Source organism: Cornus florida, unplaced genomic scaffold (genome assembly GCF_030987335.1).
Source record: "Cornus florida cultivar Cherokee Brave unplaced genomic scaffold, ASM3098733v1 CherokeeBrave_3.0.0_Hap2_Chr02, whole genome shotgun sequence".
NCBI lineage: Eukaryota > Viridiplantae > Streptophyta > Magnoliopsida > Cornales > Cornaceae > Cornus > Cornus florida.
In genome coordinates, this window is record NW_026775572.1 from 60839271 (window position 1) to 60862439 (window position 23169).

Sequence of the window (23169 nt, forward strand, 5' to 3'; positions counted from 1 at the left end):
TAGACAAGATACTCTATCCTACTCTGTGGGGTAGACAAAACAGGTGCAGAAGTCAACTTGGTCTTTAGCTCATCAAAAGCTTTCTGACAATGTTCATCTCACACGAACCGTACACCCTTTTTAGTCAAATGAGTGAGTGGTCCCGTTATCTTGGAGAACCCCTGGATGAACCTACGATAATATCCTGTCAATCCGAGAAAACTCTAAATCTCGGTTGGTGAAGTAGGCTGTCCCCACTCAACCACCGCTGAGACCTTAGCTGGATCCACTACTATTCCCCTTTCTGATACCACGTGACCCAGAAACTTCACCTCCCGCTGCCAAAATTCACATTTCTCGAACTTGGCATATAACTGGTGTTCACGAAGCGTCTGCAACACAATCCAAAGATGTCTAGCATTATCGTCCTCTGACCTTGAATAAATCAAAATGTCATCTATGAAGACAATGACAAACTGATCTAGATAAGCCCTAAAGACTTCGTTCATTAAATCCATAAAGACCACTGGTGCATTAGTCAACCCGAATGGCATCACATGAAACTCATAACTTCCGTATCTAGTGAGAAACACTGTCCTTGGAACATCCTGCTCCTGAACCCGAAGTTGATGATATCCAGACCATAGATAAATCTTAGAGAAATACGTAGCTCCCTTTAATTAGTCAAAAAGATCATCAATCCTGGGCAAAGGGTACTTGTTACGAATAATAACCATGTTCAACTCCCTATAATCTATACACAGGCAAAGTGAATCATCTTTCTTCTTCACAAACAAAACTGGTGCTCCCCAGGGTAAAGTACTCCTGTAAATAAAACCATGGCTGAGTAGCTGCTGAATCTGATCCCTCAGCTCTCGTATCTCTACTGGTGCCATCCTGTACGGTGCCCTAGCAACAGGCGTAGTGCCTGGAGCTAAGTCTATCACAAAATCGATGTCTCGACTAGGTAGCAACCCTAGAATCTCGTGAAACACATCCGAAAAATCCTGTACAATTAGGATATTATCCAAAGGCACAGTAATCCCTTCCTCCGTTTCCTCCTCCATATGGAACAAATAAGTGCTAGTAACCCCGTTAGAACGTGGCATAGTGACGACGTACATATCCTAACCAGGCATGGTGAAAACAACAGACCTATCATAACAATCAACTTGGGTATGATAGTGCGATAATCAATCCATCCCAAGTATCACATTATAAGTGAGCATGTCCAGGACCAAAAGATTGGCTAAAAATCTGAGTCTACCAATATCTAGTGTCACGGGCCCATCACTCTCATATAGAATGGCTATATTACCTAAGATTGTAGAAATACTCTGAGGTCTACTGCACACCCGTGTCGTTATCCCAGATAAAGTAACAAAAGATCTAGCTACAAATGAGTGTGTAACACCCGTATCAAATAAAACATGACCTTTTAAACCATGAATAAGAAACATACCCTCAACAGCCTGAGGTGCCTGAAAATCTTGCGGCATGGGATTGAAAACCCTGCTGTAATGCAACTGCTACGGTGCCTGTCCATAAGGTTACGGCGGCGCTGGTAAAACCGAGTATGTCTGTCCCTGAATCCGTAAAACCTGTGGAGCTGGTAAAGGCACTAGCTCCCTTTGCCCCTGCTGCACATGTTGTCCCTGTCTTACTTTAGGACACTGCCTGAAAGTATGACCATACTCTCCACAAGTGTAGCAACTACCCTGCAAAGTACCAAATGGCCTCTTCTGTCTGTTAGCCTGTGGCTGACCCTGTCCTGTCTATAGTCCCCCATTCTGTTGTCGCTAAATAGGTGCCTCATCCCTGTGAGCATCTGAACCACCCTTGTGCTTCTTTCAAGGCTGCTGTCCCTGGAATTTGCCTTTGTCATTCTGTCAGTGTCCGTTGCCATTCCCTTTCTCAGCTGATTGATTAGCAGAGTCTCTGTCACCCTGTTTCTCACCCATGGCCTGTCTGAAGTCCACGATCAATTGATACTGCTGTAGAGCAGCGTTTACCATCTGAGCATAAGTAGTATAGGATGGACTACCTGTAATAGCTCTTTTGGTAGACTACATCAGTCCCTTAACAAAACTATTGCGCTTCTTCTCCTCTGTATCCACCTCCTCCGGAGCAAAAAGAGATAAGTGGGTAAATTGTTGCTCATACTCTGCCATTGTCATATTCCCCTACTGCAGATTAAGAAACTCTGTCTTCATAGCTGCCCTGACTGCATAAGGAAAGTACTTCTCATAAAAGCGAGTACTGAACTGATCATAAGTCAATACCATCCTCTTCTCTGTGGTGGTAACTGACTCCCACCACTGTAATGCATCTCTAACTAGCTTGAAGGTAGCAAGCATCTGCTTCTGAACCTCCGTACACTGAACCAGACGAGGATGTCACTCAATATCCTTCTTCCACTGATGAGCCGCTCTCGCATCGGTGGAGCCTATGAACTCAGGTGGTCTCCCCTTTGTGAAAGAACTCCTAGCCTTCTCCCAAGTATCAGTCTGAACAACCGGTGCTGGTAACGATGCCGGCTATACCTAAGGCTAATTCCGAAGTGCAGCTGCTACCCTTACTTCTATAGCTCAAGCAATGAGGTCGTTGATGTGAGGAGGATACTCTGGATCTCCTCCATGATCCTGAGTTTGCTAAACTTCCTCCTGCCCCTCCTGAAACTGACCATCATCATACTGAAACGCAGGCATTTGCTGCTCTTCCTCCATTTGTTGACGCCGCAGGCGTTCCTGCTACCTACGTGCCACTCTCCTCTGTTTACTGTTCATGCTCTGTCCTCCTCTAACGTTAACCATGCTGTTAACATAGAAAGACAGACATCAGTACGAGTTTATACGAACCGTAAAGAAATACAATAAGTCCTAAACTTAAGTTCTAATAAAGAGAAAACGCTACATGAAAGTCTTAATACGAAACATCCTAGAGACACTTGAACCCGGTACCAACTGTGATACCCCTCGGATCCGAGACTTGGGTTAATCAGGCCCAAGCCCAAACTCGAGGGAATATCAAACAATTAAAGTATTTTAAAATGAACACAGAATATATAAAAATAAATAAATAAAAAAGATTTCAAAATATAATTAACAAAGCTGAAAGAATTATGAAATATAAAATCCTTCAAATGATACTGAATAACAAAACTCCAATTCTCCAAAACCTTCAAAAGTACAACTTGGGAATCCATCTAGTGGACCCCTAAACAAAAATCCCAACTGAACTGAATAACTGAAAATAAATCAAACTAGAACATAGAGAGAAGTCCTACACAAGCAGATGAATGAGAGACTATCCTCGACAAGCACGATCAAGCTCTAAGGCTGGAATAGTCCTATACCTGAAAAGAATAAAAGAGTGGGTTAGGCCCACAAACAAGTTCTAATCTAACTGCAATCCATACAGTGACCCGATATACAGATACACCCTAGATATCTCATAATATCTAACTATTCCATAAATACATATATCCACACTAAGGGACATTCACCAGACTACCATAGGGGTCTCAAGCTGAATAGAAGGCAACATGCGAAAACGCACCCAAAGGTAGGCATGAATACCTAGACCTAACATGGTACACCTCAACCTAGCATAGCCAGTTACGCATCCACTGCATATACGCACCTTAACCAACGAGCCTGAGACTCAAGCTCATCTCGTGGTACCATAACCATATATCTAAAGTCTGTCCAAAACCAGAGTATGTCATTCAATTATTCATTGAGTTGACATACAATATACAATCCAGTTAGTCACTCAACTTATTCAGTTGATATGACTCAACTACAACCAACCAATCTAGGAAGTCATTCAACTTAGTCAGTTGATCTGACATAAACATAATTAGGATTCAATATTTTACAATCCATTCCTTTAATCTGAGAGGTTAGGTCTTAGCGTTTTGAGCTAAACCATCTCTAGTATGCCACCGTCCCATACCGGTGCATACAATCCATAACATCCATATTAACTACAGAACCTAAATAACAGTTCAGTAATTAAAGTCCAAACCACAATCCAATTAATCGCAGAATAATATATACTATTTCAGCAATTATCATTTAAAAACTATCATCCAATTAATTACAGAATAAGTGTAATATTTCAGCAATTAAAACTAAACCACATTCCAATTAATTGCAGAATAGTTTAAAATATCTAAGTAATTAAATCCATATCCTTTGTTCATGTAATTGCAGAAAAATTACTATTTCAGCAATTTAATATCCAAAGCATGTGTAGGCCAAAACTATTAATTAAAGGACCCTACTATGTATTTAAAACAAGTTTAAACTCATGTTATAATCCATTAAATCACTAATTTAAAATTAGGTAATTTATATCATTTTCATCCGTTAATAGCATGCAGAGTCGTTTAATTCCATATTATTCATTATAGTAGCCTACAAACAGTATTCGGATTATAAAAAACCTAAATCCCACGTGAAACCAGTGTTTAGGACCTCCCAGTACCGTCCCAAACAGCCCATAATACACCAATCGTCCAAACTGTACCCAAGAACCTTCCCAGTACGCATCAAAATAAGAGAGCCTACTCTCAAAACTTGGGAACAGGCTCTTTAGAGCATGGAGCTGGCTCCATGCTTTGTGGATCCAGCTCAGAGGGCCTTGGAGCCAGCTCTGGACTCCCCAGAGCCAGCTCTGAAGATGAGGGAGCCGGCTCCCTCTTCCATGGAGCCGGCTCTCTCCTTCTCTGAGAGCTCTGCTGCGTTTCCGACTGTCGTCTTTAATTCCGGCCACTTCCAGCATTTCTGTTTGGTTTTAAAACTGTTCCTAAGTGTCTTATTAATACCCAGTAGCCTCACAATGGTTTGTTTATAGCAGTCGGAATCAATTACAAAGGTTAAAATTGCTACTAACTTAACATGCTTAAAGAACAAAACTGAAACCAGACATGTACGAACTGTAACAGAATTGATTTCAGCACATACAGATCATCAATATAGCATATAATAAACATGTAAGTTTTATTTAATGATCAATTAAACCCTAGGGACTATCTAGGTGCACAGAACACAAGCCAACGGGAAAGAGGAAGAAAAGAACTTGCCTATGATTTCAGTTATGAAATCTTGGCGTCGTCTCTAAATTTACGGCAACCACTGAATACCTTCAAGCCTCCTATGGTTCTAGTTTAATCCACAACAACACTCCCTTGGTCCTCTCTGTTTTTCTCCTTGACAACCCTTACGATGCCTCCGTTCTCTCAACCTCTCTTTACATAACTAACTTTATATTTCTAAAACCCTAAACTCAAATGTAATGGTGTATTTATAGGCTTAGAAACATACAACCCTAATCCTAATATGATCCGGGAAAGAACAAATAACAGCTAAGTCGGCTAATACGTGAATTTTAATTTAAGCTAAAACCGTAACTTAATTTAGTAAACTAATTTTTTTTAACAGTATAATAATTACACTAATTTAATCTCATTAAACAGATGAATGCCAAATAAACAAATACAACTAACCAATTAAAGACAAAATAACACACAATAATTAAATAATTCACATAATAACATTTAAGTCAATTTAATTCAAATAAGTTAAATATCAAATAATAAATGCAAATAAACAATTAACCAAATAAAAAGGCAATAAAATAAATATTAAAATGCCGAGACTATCTTTTTAAAATTAGGGGTATTACAGGTGTGCCATGAGATGGTGCGAGAGACACTGTCAGACTACCACACTGGCGAGTTACGGGTGCACAAGTCCCATATCGCCTGGGAGAGGGAAAGGTGAAGTGATTATATGTAAGTGTGTCATCTCTAATTGATATGAGGCCTTTTAGGGTAAACCTAAAAGCAAAACCGTGCGGGCTCAGGCCCAAAGCGGACAATATCATACCATGTGATGGAGTGGGTCGTTACATTTAGGGTACTTTAGATTTATTTGGTCTTTTCGGTGTGCCGTCAGGGTATGACAGGGTGTGTTGTTGGGAGAGATGGGCGTACCACGACTGCTAGTCGAGGGCAGTCCACCCTCGGTACACCTGCTTGTCTCCTCCCCCGGATAAAGGGATGGTGATTGTCAGCCCAAGCAAATATTCATGTGGCGACGGGTTTGGTCTCCTCTAGGCAATAAGATAAAGCTAATTGCTTGGTCGCGGTTTTGCTGCAGAAGCGTGTGTATAGTGCGTTCCGTGATCTCAAGGCAAATACATAGAGTAGGTAATAAATCTCCAAAAGGTCCTTCGCGGCCCTCAGCGACAAGGGACTGCGGTCCAGTCAAATCTTATTGCTTTCTTTTTGGTTTTATAGGGGGCTTAAATAACAAATAAGTGAAAGTTAAAGCGATGGGTCAGAGAAAGTGGTTAGTACATCACCGTATTAACAAAGCTGACTAAGGGTCAATGCTGGTTTGGGAGTAACGAGTCTGGGCATGGCTCCATGTCTTGGATGCAATGTAATAGATCATACTCTTTAGAGCGAGGTTCAGAGGAGACTCAGCAGGGAATAGTGCTTCATAGGCACAAACGTGAACCTTGGTCTTACTTTTAGAATGAGGGTCAAGGTGTAATTTAGGAGGGAAAATGTGACACTCCAACAACACTCACGGCCTAAACAGAGCAGACAACATTGGTAATTTGAAATAAGAAATGGTGGAAAAGTAACCTCACATTGTGATCACTTAGTGGCTTAAATGAGTTTAGTCATGGCTACAATCTAACCCCCACCTTTGTTACAAAGCCAACTCCGATGGGGTTTCTATATAAAATGTTAATACATCAGTAGGTCATCTCAAGAGAGAAAGTGGGCCTTGTTAAGTGAGGTCCCAAAATCTGCATTTTCCAGTAGACGAGTGGTTAATATAACAACTTTAAGGTAAAAACCTCACGTCAATGCCTTAAGGGCATCACCACCTAAATAGAGCATGGACTGGCCACGAAATGTGTGTATACACTCTGAAGAAGTTTTTTTTATTTTTTTTATTTTTTTTATTTTTTTTTTTGGTGTTGGACCCTTATTTTGGTCATATATGGTGTTCATATATAACCGATATTATGATCGCTCAGCCTTTAGATCATTTTGGACGTGGACGAGGACGAGAGAGATAACTTCTCAGTAGCAACCGAGGTCGACACATATTATAGCTTTAGTTTAGTTTGACTGTATTCCTTATAATAGGGTGACGTGTCACTCTCATGTGATTACTTTCTATTTTGGGATACTTGAGTGTTTTTAGAAAATATTTGGAGTTTGTTAACTTTAGCACGTGCTGGGATGAACAGGGCTATGATGCTGAGCTGGTGTGTCCTTTTACAGGCCTGATTAGTTTGTTGAATGTAGCTAGCAGGATCTCTGGGTGAAGTTTAGGAAAATGAATCTACTCTAGTTTTTCAAAGCTGTCGTAGGCTCAGTCTCGAGACTTCTTCATCCCTCATCACAACATTTTGCTTAGCATTAGCAGGCCTTAGGCTTAGCTAGGTGTTATCTTTCCATGCAAATAAGATTATAACTTATATATATGGGTTAAAATCATATAACCCCTCTACTTTCAAAATTATGCATAAAGCACCAGTATAATTATAAAATTAAAAATTAAAAATTAAAAAAAAAAAAACTATGAACTAACAAAACTTATCAAGTTACCTCCAAACCCGTGACCGACCCATTAAATAGGTTGTGAAATGTCAAATTTGACCTTGTTATTTAATATTTAATATTAAATTAAAAGTTATAATTATTATTTTAAAATTTAAAAATTGCACCTTTATAATAATATTATTTAATGTTAAATGGTTATTATCTTACTAGTGATCAATGACCCATTTCTTACCATTTTTACGAACCTACTACGATTCACCTGTTTCCTCGAATCCACTACAATTCATTGGATCCACCGCGATTCATCATTTTCATCGGATCCATTGTGAGCATCCAACTCTTCGGCCTTTCCCCGTTTATCATACTTCCCTTTTTCTGGCGTACGTACATTGTTGGCCAATCCAATTTTAGAGAGCCGCAAAAAGACATTCTTGATCGGATTTCATTTCATACTAAACAGGTGATGGGCAATATGCGCCAGAAACTCACTCTTCAGGTGTTGCTTCCAATACAACAAATCGAAGAAGCAAATCTTTAAGAAATGCACCTTTATAATAAAATCATTTAATGTTAAATGGGTTATTATCTTACTAGCGATAGATGACCTATTTCTCACCCCTGATATTATTTTTTTAATTTAAAATAATTATTATACCTTTTATTTTAATATTAAATAGTAAGATTAAATTTGACATTTCACAACCCATATAACAGGTCGGTCATGGCTTTGGGAGTAACTTGATAAGTTTTATTAGTTCAGATTTTATTTTTTATTTTTTTATTTTTATTTATTTATTTTTTTTTACTAAAGGTTTTATGCATGATTTCAAAAGTAGAGGGGGGTTTTATAATTTTAACCATATATATATATACATATATAATTAAAGGAAGAATAAAAATAAAAGGTGTATATAGCCGGGAAGGCGAGCGAGCGAATTTTTATCAAATCCCGTCCCTTCCCCTTAACTTGCGACTGTTTGGCTGGAAAGCATGTTCGACAGGTTGCCGCTGGGTTAAGGGTGACGTGTCATCCTCGGTGAGGGTATTACGCGTAGGCGTGCCATGACTGTGGTCCGTCCGGTACTTCTATAGTGGGTCTGGACAAATGTCCACCTTTCCTTGAACTAAGCAAAGTTATTGATACTGTCTGGTTGATAGGGTGCACAGACTTCTTACTGCACCTTATCCGACCTAAGTGATTGCAAGGAACAAGAAATAGCCCTCTTTAAGGTCCTTTATCTGTATGGCTTTACCTGAGGGCTTTGTTTATAAGCTTAGCCAATTTGTTTTGGTATTTTAAGTTTACATGGATGAGGGATGAAAAAGGGGTCTCGTTCAGTGTCAAGGACTGGCAATCACCCATCAGACAATATGGATTAGTGAGCAACGTTCAATCACCAATCTACACTTCGCATACCGAATCCTGATTTCAATGTTAGGCTGATGGGCACCTTGGATGAATCCTTGCAGGAAATGAACGAAAGCGGTAAAGGGGAATGCGATAAATGCGATCAAGGTAAACAAATCGATAATGAAATGCAGTAAAGGGCGATCAAAGTAAATGAAACATTTAAGGAAAGCCTTATAAAAATGTGGTAAAGGGAAACATTAAAGGCATTTAAAGTAAATTCACCAATTAAAGTGCAATGAAGGACCTTAAGAAGGAGTGGTTGCCAGAAAATAACTTTAAACCATAATTGTAAGTGGAAATGAAACCACTTGTGTGGAGGAATTATGAAATGAATGTCCTGTGTTTGGTCCGGGACCCTTACAATGAACATATAAGGGTATTTTCTTACGTATAAGAAAAATTTGGCAGGAGGATCATTGGATCAATCTTCCTTAGACGGCTTGGATATCTTGGGGATGGATGACTTGGTTGAGCTCTGGACTATGATACTCCTCGGATCCGAGACACGGGTTGATCAGGCTCAGGCCCAAACTCGAGGGAATATCAAACAATTAATATTTAACAAACACATAATACGAATTAAATTAATAAGAAATAATTAATTAAAGGTTGAAAAGAATTGTAATTGAAACTCCTCAAAATATAATTATTAGAATCCAATACTCCAAAGTAACTCCATAAAGTTAACAACTCGGGAATTCCTCAAATGGACCCCTAATAATAAAATCCCAAACTAGAAAGAAAATAACTGTAATCCAAACTTAAAGCTAAATAAGAAAGTAGTCCTACGTAGTCGATGGAATGGATGTCTGTATCTGCTCTGCACGACCAAGTTCTAACCCTGGAACTGACGAGCACCTGTAAAAATAAAAAAGTGGGTCAGGCCCACATGCAAGTCCTATTCTACTACGATCCATACATAAACCCGATACGCAGATACATCCTAGATAGGCTCAACAATATCTAGAGTAGTCTATATATGTATAAGTACACACTATAGGACGCTCACTAGTCCAATAGGCCTGTCTCAGCCTGAGTTGAGATACCATGCAAATCACACATAATGTGGTCATGTGTACCTAGACCTACCAGGGAACAACAACTACTGTCCAGCTATCCATCTTAGGCGATATACGCACCCTAACTATGATCCTGAGACTCAAGCTCATACCATGGCCCCATAACATAGATATATAAAGTCCGTATCCTTCTAATACAAAATATCGCCCAACTGGTATAGTGGCTTGATATATTTATAACAATCTATCCCAGAAAAACTAAATTATGTCATTAAGTGATTTACTGACCTGACACCAATATGAGTTGGACTTAACCTTTATTGTTAATCCGTACCTTAATCCAGATTAGGTAGGGCTTAGTGATTGAATTCATCCATACCTAGCATGCCACCGTCCCATACCGGTGCAAACAACTCTCTAGATAACATAGTTGACAAAACAGTATAAATATTCATCAACCACATCCCAAAATAAGCATAAATATAGTGTAACCTGTGTATAACCACATTATGCATCCAATATAAGATATAAAAATCCAATTCTGGTCCTTTAAACTGATAAGGTAAGATTACGCAATTTAGTTCTCCAAACTGATGCAATATATAACAGATTTAAAGCATCAGTTAATTCCATCTAAGCATACATATATTTAAACAACTATATGCTTATAACACAGCTGAAAACATGATTCACAATTTAAGATCATGAAGAGAAACCAAATTGCTAAAACAGTAGGCAATATAAGTTAATTATCCAATCTTCCACATACGGGTTCTTCGTTTAACCTTATGTTAATTCAGTCTTCAATATCTTAATGTAAACATGCTTCCCAACATTTTTATAAGTCTCTAGCAATGAATTACACCATTCAGTAGCATTTAAACAGCTTTGGAGAACCCAGTTCAGCCCAAACCCTAAAACCTGTTTTAGTGTTTTTTAAGGAGAGAGCAAGCTCTCTCAAATTGAGAGCCTGCTCTAATGCACCAAGAGCCGACTCCAAGGCTCCAAGAGCCAACTCCAAAGCATCAAGAGCCAGCTCCACTTCTTTGGGAGCCAGCTCTAAGGGTTTTGGGAGCCTGTTCTCCTTCCCTTAGCAGCCGTTGTTCGTTTTCCCCTCGTCTTCTTCGATTTCGGTGATACCCATGGCCTCTGTAATATTTTAAATCCTTGTTCCAGTATTCATTTAGCATTCCAAATTAATTATAAGGCATCTATATGCATCATTGATCTCAAATAAACAAACTTAAACGCAAAGACAGAAGGAACCAATTTAACAAAAACTCTAAGAATTTGCAAATAGTTTAATCAAACGAAATTAAATATAAATCAAGCATGCATAAAAGATTGTTTAAGCATTAAATAAGCCCCTGGAGTCCACCTAGGCATGTATAGAACACAGGTTCATGGGAAAGAATAGAACAGAGACTTGTCTCTGATTTCCGGTTAGAAATCTTAAACTGTCGTCTCTAGCAACTCCGGCGATGTCAGTTGTTTTTACCGACCTCTGCTGCTCCTAGTTCAATCCCCAAGCATACACTAAACTCCCCTCCTTGATTCAGTCTTAGCCTAAGCCAAAACCCTAGCCTTCCTCTCTTTATCTCTCTCTGTTTCTCTCTGTATCTCAATATGCTCTGTTCATTTTACAGAATTACGTTTAAGTTATCTAAAACCCTAAACCACAGTAATGTTATATTTATAGGCTCAGAACAATAACCCTAATCCGTGTATAACTAGAGAACCTAACTGATATTCTAGTTAGCCCATCCGTGTAATCTAAAAGAAAAGAAACCCTAAGAATTTAACATTACAAGAATTATATTAAAACAGTGAATTACAGATAAAAAATAATACCATTAACAATTAAAGAAAATATCACACAATAATTAAACAATTTAAATAAGTCAAATAATTCACACAAAAACAATTAAATCAATTTACTTCAAATATCAATTAATAAATGCAAATAAACAATTAAACCAACAAAATTAACAATTAAACCAAATAAAAATGTAATTAAACAATCAATTAAATACCAGAATTATTCTTTTGAAATTAGGGGTATTACATGGACGGACAATTGGATTATTGCAAGGACAGTGGATAGCTCTAGGTAAGAGGTGTAGAGTATAAAGAGTAGCTTATGTGCATGGTATTTCTCATTAAATGCGTAACATTGACGGTCTCCCTTGAAATGATTGCATTATTTAATGCTTCTGTGTTTGATTAGACATATGCGCTTCCCGTGATTTCTTTAGTGGACAATAGCATCTTTTGGAGGAGCGACACTACTGGGCGAAACTAAATTCTTCTGGATGAGGACACAACGCTGGATTTCTGATCGAAATAGTGGACTAGAGTCTCGTCCAAGTCCCTCGATATACTGTTCGAATGGCTTGTAGGCTCTCGGTTAAGTTGAACTCTAAATGATTCTAATTTGGACAACGCTGAGTATGGCTGATCGATTTAGCTGGATTGGAACTCAGAGGACACATGGCATTGCAGATTATATGTGGGTCCCGAATGTGGCTGAAACTATTTTAAGTGCAATCACTAGACAAGCTTGGTGCCTAACAAAGGAGACCAGGCTTAGCGTCCCTTGGATGAGGGCTTGGTGCTTGGTGAATGAGGGATTGGTGCTTGATGCCCACATATGGGAGCTTCGTGTGCTAGGATTGAGGTGCTAGGATTTTAAGCATTATCATTATGCACGAGATTGCTATAATGTGATTCACCATTTTACTGTTAGTATAATGGATGGACGATTTTCATGTGGAGACCCAATCTGCATGTTCTGTAATAGTGAGGGACCTTCTGTTATGGTGTTGCGACACTTTACGATCGCTTAGGACGTGGGGTTATGTTTTTTACAATCCCTCATAATCAGACACTTGCATTGACTGGATGTCCCCAGCATTCAAATCGGATCACATCCGTACCATAACTTCTTAAGGAAACCATGATTTCTTAAGGATGCTAGCATATGTTTCTCATAGACGATGCCACCTGTTGATACAAAATCTATACTATCGAGAGCCAAATGCCTTTCTTGCAAGACAAGAGAAGTGGCGAGAGGTGTGGTATTAGCCAGATGCACTTTGATGGTGAAGTACGTACTTTACGATAAATGGGAAAAGAAAAGACACATCAGTGAAGCATTATGTCATACTTTAGTAGGTTGACTGACCCCTCATTTTATCAAAGATTTGGTAGTGGTATCCACTTAGGGAATTGGTTCCCTTAACTTCTCCATTAAGGACTATGAGAGTTTTTCCTTAGAGAATTTGTTGCTATCTCTCCCATTTGTAGTATATTCAAACCTTTTGGGATTTCATACCATTCCAACTCTTTAACTCCTTATGCGATTCAAAGTTGACAGACAATCTTGGGCTCTCAAAGTAAAATGAAGTTTACACTATGTTCAATATGAGGGAATGAAAAGGGAAAGAACAATAAGGAAGACCGATGGAGCACCTCTATCTGTTATTTGAGACAAAGAAAAGTTAGAGGGAGGGTGGGAATGATGAATGGATGGAGTAGATATTGGGTGAGTAGGTATGCCACGTCATTGGTAATGCTTACTCAATAAATAAAAAATACCATTCAATGAAATTGGTCTCACATATTTTCTCAAATGGATGAGGCAAGCTCGATAGTTTATTATTTTATTTTTCAACATTGAACAGAAGGAAGAGGGACAGAAAAGATAAATATGATACATTATGTATTAGGAGGTTAATAAATTTCAATTTTTGTAAAATTATATAAAGAAGGTATAATGGTAAAAGAGTATAAAACCACTTATTTCCATTTCTTTTGCGAAACAATGAAATGTATCACCTCATTTTACTTCTCTCCACAAATAGTGGAGAACGGTGACATTTCTTTCTCCATTCATATACCGTTCCCTCTTTTGTGCCCATTTGGATTACAAATGTTCCTCTTAAGAGGGTAGTTTGTCTTTTTACGGTGGGTTTAATTTTTAAAACGACCGGTAATGTGTGATTTTGCTTACAATATTTGTAGCGAGGTATGTCTTCTATAGTTTGGATCAACTCGACTCAGCGGATTACCCATCTCTATTTTGCTCCCACCGGCCACATTTGTTCCAGGAGGTAACTCTCTCTCGTACTGGTTACTATTTTGTTGTTGGTAACTAGGGTTTTGTTCCAGGAGGTAACTCTCTCATACTGGTTATTTTGTTTTGGGTAACTAGGGTTTTGTTCCATGAGGTGACTCTCTCTTTCATACTAGTTATTTTGTTGTTGGTAACTAGGGTTTTGTTCCGGGAGGTAACTCTCCCTCTCTCTCATACTAGTTATTTTATCGTTGGTAACTTGGGGTTTTGTTCCGGGAGGTAACTCTCCCTCTCTCAAACTAGTTATTTTGCTGTTGGTAACGAGGGTTTTGTTTCAGATAATTCTCTCTATAGTATTATTGTTTGTACTATGCCATGGCATCTGAGTTATTTCTACTAGGGATTTGTGTGGTAGCTTCTTCTTCCCTGAAATCATAAACTCCAGCTATTTATTTATAATTTCCCCTTATTTTACTGAATCGATGCTCTTAGGGTTCTATATATTCTGTGACTGACTTCTAAATCCATTTCATAGATTCATAGAGCAGTGGCCATGAAAAGAAAAAGAAATTCAACCCAGAAAGGCAACGAAGGAGGAGACAATTATGACCCTAAACAAATTCAGATACCGGACTCTTCAATCACAGATCTTCCGGGGCCTATAATAGTTGATATCCTACTAAAGCTCTCTGTAAAGAGTATTCTAATTTCCAGGTGCGTTTGCAAAAATTGGCGCAGTATAATTTCTGACCCTCAATTCGCCAAGCTGCAGCATGAACAGGCAGAGCCCTGTGTTCTGCTTTATACAGTGGATTCAAAACATGTGTCAAGAACGCTTTACTTGGTTGAGCCTAAAGACTGCCACAATTTCGACCTTGGATACTGCATATGTGACCACCATACCTGTTCTCGATGCGACCGTCATGTGAAGCTTGACACCAAATTGAAGATCCCATTGCGCAATGCTGAAATGGTGCTCAGTAGGGAGGAGGGTGATGCACAAATGGGCTGCATCAGAGTCAGACCCAATGATCAAAATTTCAAAATTGTGAATTTTTGCAATGGTTTCCTTTGCTTGTCTGAACCATCGTGTAATGAACCTCTTGTTGTGTGTAATCCGATCACAGGTGAGTTTATAAACCTTCCTGCGCCTAAAAGGAATGATGAGAAAACCCCATATTTTGTTGATTGTGGGTTTGGCTTCAGTCCGAGAACTAATCAGTACAAGGTGATTAGAATGTTTGAACGGTGGATTGGTGATCCCCCTACCCATGTTATGGGTGTACACACACCAGCAATGGGTAGGATAAATTATAGTAAGGAGATTGAGATTTACACACTCGGCGAAGGATCATGGAAAAGTATTGGTGATGCTCCCTTTTGTTATTCTAAGCTACTGTCTCCCACTTATCTGGAGGGATGTGTCCATTGGTTGCTCTGTCTTGAATCTGGGGGAGGTTCTACTGTTTATATAGTATCTTTTAGCTTTGACAATGAGCAGTTGCAATTGTTTCCATCGCCTCCTCGTGAAAATGATAAATCTGATATATATTGTGCCGCCATAATCGCTGGTTTGAGTAAGAAGCCTAATGTGTCCATGGGAGTGCTAGATGGCTGTCTATGCATATGTGATGCCTCCGGTTATGATAATGATACCATTGACATATGGGTTATGAAGAAATATGGTGTTCGGGAATCTTGGACAAAGGTGTTCTCTATTGACAATCAACCTCATCAGGGAAGGTCTCGTGGTTTATATCAGCCAATAAATTACCTGAAAAATGGGGCAGTATTGATGTTTCATTATCTTAAATGTGTTCTGATTTGTTATGACACGGAAAGATCAAAATTTAAATACCTTAAGATTTGTGGTGCTGAATCAAAATTTGAAGCAATTTCTTATGCTCCCAGTTTCATTTCACTCAAGGAAGCCATTGTTGGTGACAATGTGGCTGTGCTGAACATGAGTTCAAGGTAAGGATTTGCTTGCTTGCAATTTACATATACTTTAGTCTTTATCCATTCAATATATTTATAGTTTTTAATGATGATAACTTGTGTTCACTTTTTCATATATTTTACTAATTTGCACTGGGAAATTATGGGAACGTATATAAATATTTCTGTAATGGCAGGAGCCTCGTGCACTAGTTTTGCCCTTTTTATATATATAAATCTTTCATCCATACATTTTTTTTTTCTCCTCTTCTGAATTTATTAGATCTCAATAGATTCTACTCGATATGATTCTTTAGTGGTAAATAATAACTTCAGCATGAGTGCAATTGACATTGTGCTTGCCAATGATTGTGTATAAATAAAAAATGGCTGCTAGCAAAGATGTCTGTTGGCTTTTTTTATTTATTTTTATTTTTATTTTTTTGCAATGTTGGTTGGGGGGGTGAGAAAAATGAGGAGTTGGTTTTATTTCTATTTTCCTTTCTTGTTCAGGTGTGGGGTTGCGTAGGAATGAGTTGAGGGCATGCATACTTGCATAGGGTATTAACAAAGCTTTGAGAATGAATTATAGTTCAAATGGCTTAAATGTATTGCTGTTTTTTTCTAGATTTTGTTAAATGACGAAATTTAAATTAAATGGCTAGTTCTCTATTAAACTGAAATTCAATTTTACTTGTTTGTAATTTAGAATGTTGCTACAATTGGTAAGGAGTTATATAGTCCACAACTGAAAATTATTAGTCTATGATCACAACATTAACAAGGTTTGCAACTGAGAATGACTCATAAGCTATTATGTTTGACTAGTCATTGTGTCCCTAATACTTCCTAGACATGATGCATATACATTGGTCTCCAAAGAAAAGTTATTGAGAGGTAGTTCAACCTTTTTAAAGCATAAATGGTTACTGAAAGATTTAATTTGAAATGCATGATGACTAATTGCGTCATGTTTTACTTTTCAAGTGTATAGCATATAGAATGTTAGTGTTTGGATGTGGAGATTAGCTGCACAATTGCGTGTTGCTAATGCATATGTGCACACATGATATCCGGCATTGGTTTGAGTTAACTATTCTTTAGTGCCTGGACGCTCTCACTTGTTTTGTTGATAAACTTTATCATTACGAAACTAATATGAAGATTACAAGTAGTTGAGGACCTGTTTTGCTTTTGTTTTTCATGTTATATTTCATTCATTCTTGTTTGGAATTTTTGTATGTTTTATTTTAATTTGTTTTCATTATATAATGTTTTTTGTATAGCTTTTTTAACTTATTATTTCAAGCTTGGCTAACTAGGTGTTCGTTCAGTGTAAGCATTGTTATTGTTAAGTCAATAGGATTTTTTTTTCTCTCTGAAAGGGTTAATTTTATTAAAATACAATACTACAATATGATACAAAAGAGAATGGTGAATGCTAAGAACTCACGAAACAGAATTTAAAAAAAAAAAAAAAAACACAGCATAAAAGCATCTAACAAACCAGCTGAAGCTCACAGAACAGAGACACAAAACTATATCAGTAGATAATCCTCAAGTTCTGTAACCTCAAACCCTTGTAGTGCAGAACCTAAAAACAACCCTCCATAGCAACATCTCTGGAATTTCTCTTCTGATCTTCATGAAGCCTCAAGTTCCTTTCTCTCCAAATGTGCCACAGAAAAGCAGTAAAAAATTTCCGATCACAAGATCTTAAAAGTAGAAGAGGAGGAAAACACAGGAATCACCACACAACATCTTGGAAGCTACTAAGCTGGTCAAAGAATTCCCAATTGCATATAGAAGCAAACCAATGCCACACTTGTTGAGCAAACGAGCAATTCCAAATTAGATGATCCATAGTATCATCCCCATTTAGACAATTATGACAAAAAGACACAAGGGTAATATCCCTTCTCTGCAAGTTGCTATAAGAAGGAATGGAATTATGCATGACCAAGGCTGTTGTTATCCTTGGCCTGCAGTGACACCAAAACAACTCGTCCCAATTGATTCTAGGGCCCATATTTCTAACCTTATTCCATACTGATTTGAAACTACACTGGCCATAGTGCCAGTTAGGGCTGCAACTTGGGCTGGCCCAACCCAGCCCAGTCCCAACCCAGCCCAGTCCGAATCGGGTTGGGTTGGGTTGGGTTGGGCCAGCCCGAATTGTACTAAACATGGGTTATTGTCATAACCCGGACCGAATGTTTTCGGATGAGTTGGGTCAGGTTGATATTTTTTTTATTATTTTTTTTTATTGGGAAATTTATATATATATAATATATATAATATATATATTATATATATTTGATTATATTATTATAAAAAAAATTATATTTTTAGGGCAAATCATTTCAGCCTCCCCTATCGCCTCCACCTCTATTCTTTCTGAACTTGCCCTCTCTCTCTCTCTCTCTCTCTTTCCAACTGCAAACTACAAAATCTACAAGAATCAGAAGTTCAAGACCCATATATTTCAGTTTTATCTATCTGTCTACAAGAATCAAAAGTTGAAAATCCATATCGGCATATCATTTCAGATTGTTCAAAAAATCAAAACCCAGATCGGCATATCATTTCAGAAAGTTCAAAAAATCAAAACCCAAATCTTTTAGTTTCCATCGCCCGCTATTCCAGTTCGGGTTCGCCTTTCGCAAGCTTCAGCTGCTGTCTCTCAACTCTCAAGCTTGCCCCCCCCTCTCTGTGCAACTGCTAAATTGTATGTATGGGTTTTGTTTTAAATTTTTTTTTTCTAAATCAATTAATCAAGGTCTGTAAGACTGTAATTCTTGTTTTACAAATCAATTAATCATGGTCTGTAAGAGGGGCGGCGGCGGCAACGGCAGCAGAGGGGACGGCGGGGAGAGAAAGAGAAAGAGAAAGAAGAGAGAGGAGAGAGAAAGGAGAAAAAAAACTTAAATATTTTTTTTTAATTTTGGGTTTCGGGTTGGGTTCGAGCCCAACCTGAATATGTCTAGGTTTTGACAAAACCCAACCCGAACATGAGCCCGATTTGTGAATTTAAACCCAAATTTCAAAATTTCGGGTTGGGCTGGGTTAGCCCGCCCAAGTTGCAGCCCTAATTGCCACATGATTCTATCATGTTCACCACTACTTGTTGAATTAATCAGAACATCACAAGTCTCATTAGGCCAATTCTGAGGAACATAACACTGGCCAGAATTAAATGACACTGCTAACAAAGCATCTCTGGTGAATTCCCCAACAACTCTGGAACCGAAGGTCTGCAAAATAGTACTACCATGGAACCAAGGGTCATGATATAGACTAAACTTGAGACCATTCCCCCACTTTAAAGTCCAAATTCCCCAACATAAACTCCCTTACAGAGATCTTCTATGTAGCAGAATCATAAATTTTAGCGTTTCAATTCAAGAATTTAGCCCTCTTCAGGTATTTATCCCTGAATCATGCAATCCAAACTCCAAAGAGACTTTTTTGGATGAATGAAATCCCAGGCCAAAACACGCTTGGCTGAGAAATCAATAGACTTCAAACTTCTTATACCAAAGCCCCCTTCTGCTTTTGGCAAAGTGACAAACTCACACTTTAACAAATGTATGGATTTGCTCTCTTGAGCCAAAATAAGTTTGTAATTTCTTCAAGTTTTAAATTTTTTTCTCTTCAAGATGCATTGAACCCCAACAGGAATGAGTACACTGCAGATCAGTAGTCAAAGAAATATGAAACAACAGATTTAATCAATTCGGCTCTCCCTGCCAAAGGAAGATGATGAGCATTCCAAGAGGGTAATTTGGTTGAAACCTTATCGATCAAATTAGCACAGTGATTCTTATTTTACCTTTTATCAACCAAAGGTAACCCTAAATAGGTAACAAGAAAAGATCTGCTAAACTGCAACAACCTAAGAATACCTCTCCTCGTTACAGCTTTAGAAAAACACATAATTCTTATCTTTGCTTACTTTAAGCCCAGAAATCTATTCAAATTGAATTAGCAATTCAGATAACACCCTGGCATTTCTCATTGAGCCTTTTAGGATGATAAAAAGATCATTAGTGAAGAAGTGGGATAACTCAGAACCCACTTTCCTCAATAAGTTACAGAGCTCTAATTCACATTCATTAACCTTTTTGAGTGAGCATCAAATTGGAAAAAAAAAAATCAGTCACCAGAATGAAAGGAAGAGGTGACAAAGGGAATCCTTGCCTCAACCCTCTGCTAGGTTGGAAGAAACCACAAGGAACTCCATTAACCAAAACAGAGAAAAAGACTGAAGATACACAATTCATACCCGTTCTATCCTACCATCCCCAAATCCATACCAAGCTAAAATAGGGGTCTAAAACAATCCCATGAAACAGAATCATAGGTTTTATGAAGATCAATTTTAAAAGCCATGGAAGGATTAGAATCTTTTTTGAGAATCATTTGAGAACATCATGAGCAATAATAATGTTACCTTGAATTTTTCTTCCTCTTATGAATGCTGCCTGTTATTTCCCGATCAACCCTGAAAGAATCAGAGACAATTTTTATTTATTTTTTTGATAAGTAAGAATTCATTAAAAGTGTTCAAAAGGGGAATGCAACCCTAAAAAACAGCACAGGGCCTAATAGGTGCCTCTAAACCCTATTAGCTGTAATATTGTTTGATTTCTCGTTTGTTGTTTAGAGAGAGGCTGAGAGGGAGAGGGAGAGGGAGAGAGAGAAGGAGAGAGATGTAATAAAATTTGATGCTATAAAACTTTTTCTCATCTTTGTTGTGTAGATACCTAAATGTTGTCCAGCGTCTATTTATGTTTTCATTATTTATTTATTTGTAATTATTTTTTGTGTAACATTTGATTAATTGAGTTTAATATTGTTCATTTTCCTACTATATAATAATGTAGATTGCCTACCTTTTTTTTTGGTTAAATGTATTTACTAGTGTTTTATTAGCACCCTTTTTGGTTGGGTCCAAAGGAGAAATTGTAAATCCATGGATGAAATTGTTGATTTTTTGGATTCGTTGAGGGTTTAGAGGCCTATTTGGCCTTGTGTTGCTTTTGAGGGATGTGCTTCCCTTATGAACGCTTTTTTTACAATCTTTACTTATAAAAAAAAAAATGTATTTACTAGTGTTGTAACTATAATCATGCAGCAGGGGCAAAACCTTGTATGTCATATTTAATCACTCAAGTTGTCAATCAGAAAATAAAAATTAACAGCACATCATCTTCCAATTCCAACTAGTTTTAAAGAAGTTATGGAGAAATATGTAATATGTCAAAATAATTTTAAAAAGAAAGTTCTCTGTGTGAAATGTTGCTCCAAGAACCAAGATTGCCCATGCTGTCTCTGATTCATGAATTTACCATTTTGATGTTGCATTTATTTAGTTTTGAATCCCTACTGGCTTCAAATGTATCGGTATTCCTTGTGGTGGCTATATTATGCTATGAACCACACATATGGTAAAACTGAAGAACAAAGATTGTAGCTATAGTCGCTTTGATTGTGTGGATTGTGTGAATAAATGGGCTAATGGAGCATTCTTTTGTAAAAATGTTGATGACATAATTATTTCAAAGATATAAATTTTTATTCATTTGAGGATTATGCTCTTAATATTATGGTTCTTGATGCAGGTGTGGAAGAATCAAAGTGCAGGGAGAGACTAAAGCTCTTTCATTGGCAGAAGAAGATAGGGAAACGGAAGTTGATTCAGATTGCTCGTCTTCTGATAAGGAATGGTTGAAGAATTGGTGGGAAAGGTATTGAAACCAAAATGTCTGCTAAAATAACCAGTCAATATAATCAGAGCTATTATATCTGGAATTGTGGAGTTGGAAGTATACATTTCCTACAACCTCCTCAAGTTGATATTTTGCTTACTACTAGCAGTTTTGGGTACCTTTTGTGGTTATGGGGAGCCTATTGAGTGCATTTGGTGGATCACTTTTAAATTCTTAGGTGATGGAAAGTATATTGAGAACTAAACAAAGTAAGATAAAACTAAAATTATTGTAGCAGGGCCTTTATGTAATTTGGGACAAATTAAAAGTTTATGGCCTTATTTTCTTTGAACTTTAAATGATCCCACATTTTATGTAATGTACTTATATATGTTTCACATGTAAAGGTCCAAGAGTTCCATTTGATTTTGTACTTCTCTGAATGAGAAGATAAACAACACTCTTTAACTTTAACTGGTAGCTGTAGAACTTGCTTTGGCTTCTTCAGTATTCACTCTCAAGGGGCTTTTTGGCTGTTGAACTGGGTAAATATTCTTCTATATGCATAGAAAAAGAAAAAAAAAATGCCTTGTTATCTTCTTTTTTGTCTTCAGTCTTTGAAGGTGTCTTCATTGTTTTGTTTTGGTAAATGAGTTAGTTTTTTCTTTGTTATTTCATTTTACTTTGATTTTTTATACATTTATCTTTTAATTAATATTACATCTTGGTAAAGCTAATTTGACACCAGAGCTTTAGTCCTTTGGCGGACCGTTATAATTTATATTCACCATTAATTTAGACTAATTTACAAAATCTATCTACAACTCTGCTGCTGCATTCCACCTTTTCCACAAATTTACTGAAATCTTCCCCTGTTGTGTATTGTTGACCTATTCATACTTTTAACCCTTATTATACAAAAATTCCATATTGCCCCTTATTACCATTAAAGCAAAAGACACCATTAACTTGTTATAAACGATGTAGTTTTAGGAACATTTGAGTTAATCGGATGATATGGGAAAAAATAATCTCAAGCTCTGGAATCTCTAATGGTAAAAAATGAATACTTCACAAAAATGGCAAAATTCTCAACCAATTGCCCAAACCATGGCCAAACCCATATGACAGAACTTGCCGCCACGACAGCCACCTCGGCGGGTCTCATCGCCATCCAGAGATAAAAAAGGGAAAAAAATTCTTATCATTCAGAGGTTAAGGCTTCCCACCTCAATAGATCTATAACCCAATTTTTACTTTTAAAATTAAAAAATAAAAAAATAAATAACACAACGTTGTGGTTTTGTAATTATTATTAATTTTTTTTTAAAGAATGAGCTTCAATGAAATTGCGATTGAGTTAACTAAAATAATAATATAAATTTTTTAGAAAAAAATAACAATTATCTAGTTATAAGCTCCAATAAGTGATTTCATTTTAT

At 37.4% G+C, this 23169-nt stretch overlaps 1 protein-coding gene across 2 annotated transcripts; it reads left to right on the plus strand.

Moving 5' to 3' along the window:
* The first annotated feature begins 13852 nt into the window (after nt 1–13852).
* On the plus strand, nt 13853–22268 carry LOC132295115 (F-box protein At3g07870-like). Of its 2 annotated transcripts, none has more exons than XM_059793220.1 (3): nt 13853–14115; nt 14614–16052; nt 21641–22268. In XM_059793220.1, exons 2-3 carry the CDS (start codon nt 14632–14634, stop codon nt 21771–21773), a joined length of 1554 nt encoding a protein of 517 aa, XP_059649203.1. In that variant the 5' UTR covers nt 13853–14115; nt 14614–14631; the 3' UTR covers nt 21774–22268. The 2 variants fall into 2 exon arrangements, with proteins under 2 accessions (XP_059649203.1, XP_059649202.1); XM_059793219.1 differs by lacking the exon at nt 13853–14115 and adding an exon at nt 14144–14489.
* The last annotated feature ends 901 nt before the right edge of the window (nt 22269–23169 follow it).

Bases quoted from the DNA above. Each gene is read 5' to 3' on its own strand.
- LOC132295115 (XM_059793219.1), top strand. From the start codon at position 14,454: ATGGCATCTGAGTTATTTCTACTAGGGATTTGTGTG. The intron at 14,490-14,613 runs GTAGCTTCTTCT...TCCATTTCATAG, and splicing joins TTCTACTAGGGATTTGTGTG to ATTCATAGAGCAGTGGCCAT. The intron at 16,053-21,640 runs GTAAGGATTTGC...TTCTTGATGCAG, and splicing joins GTGCTGAACATGAGTTCAAG to GTGTGGAAGAATCAAAGTGC.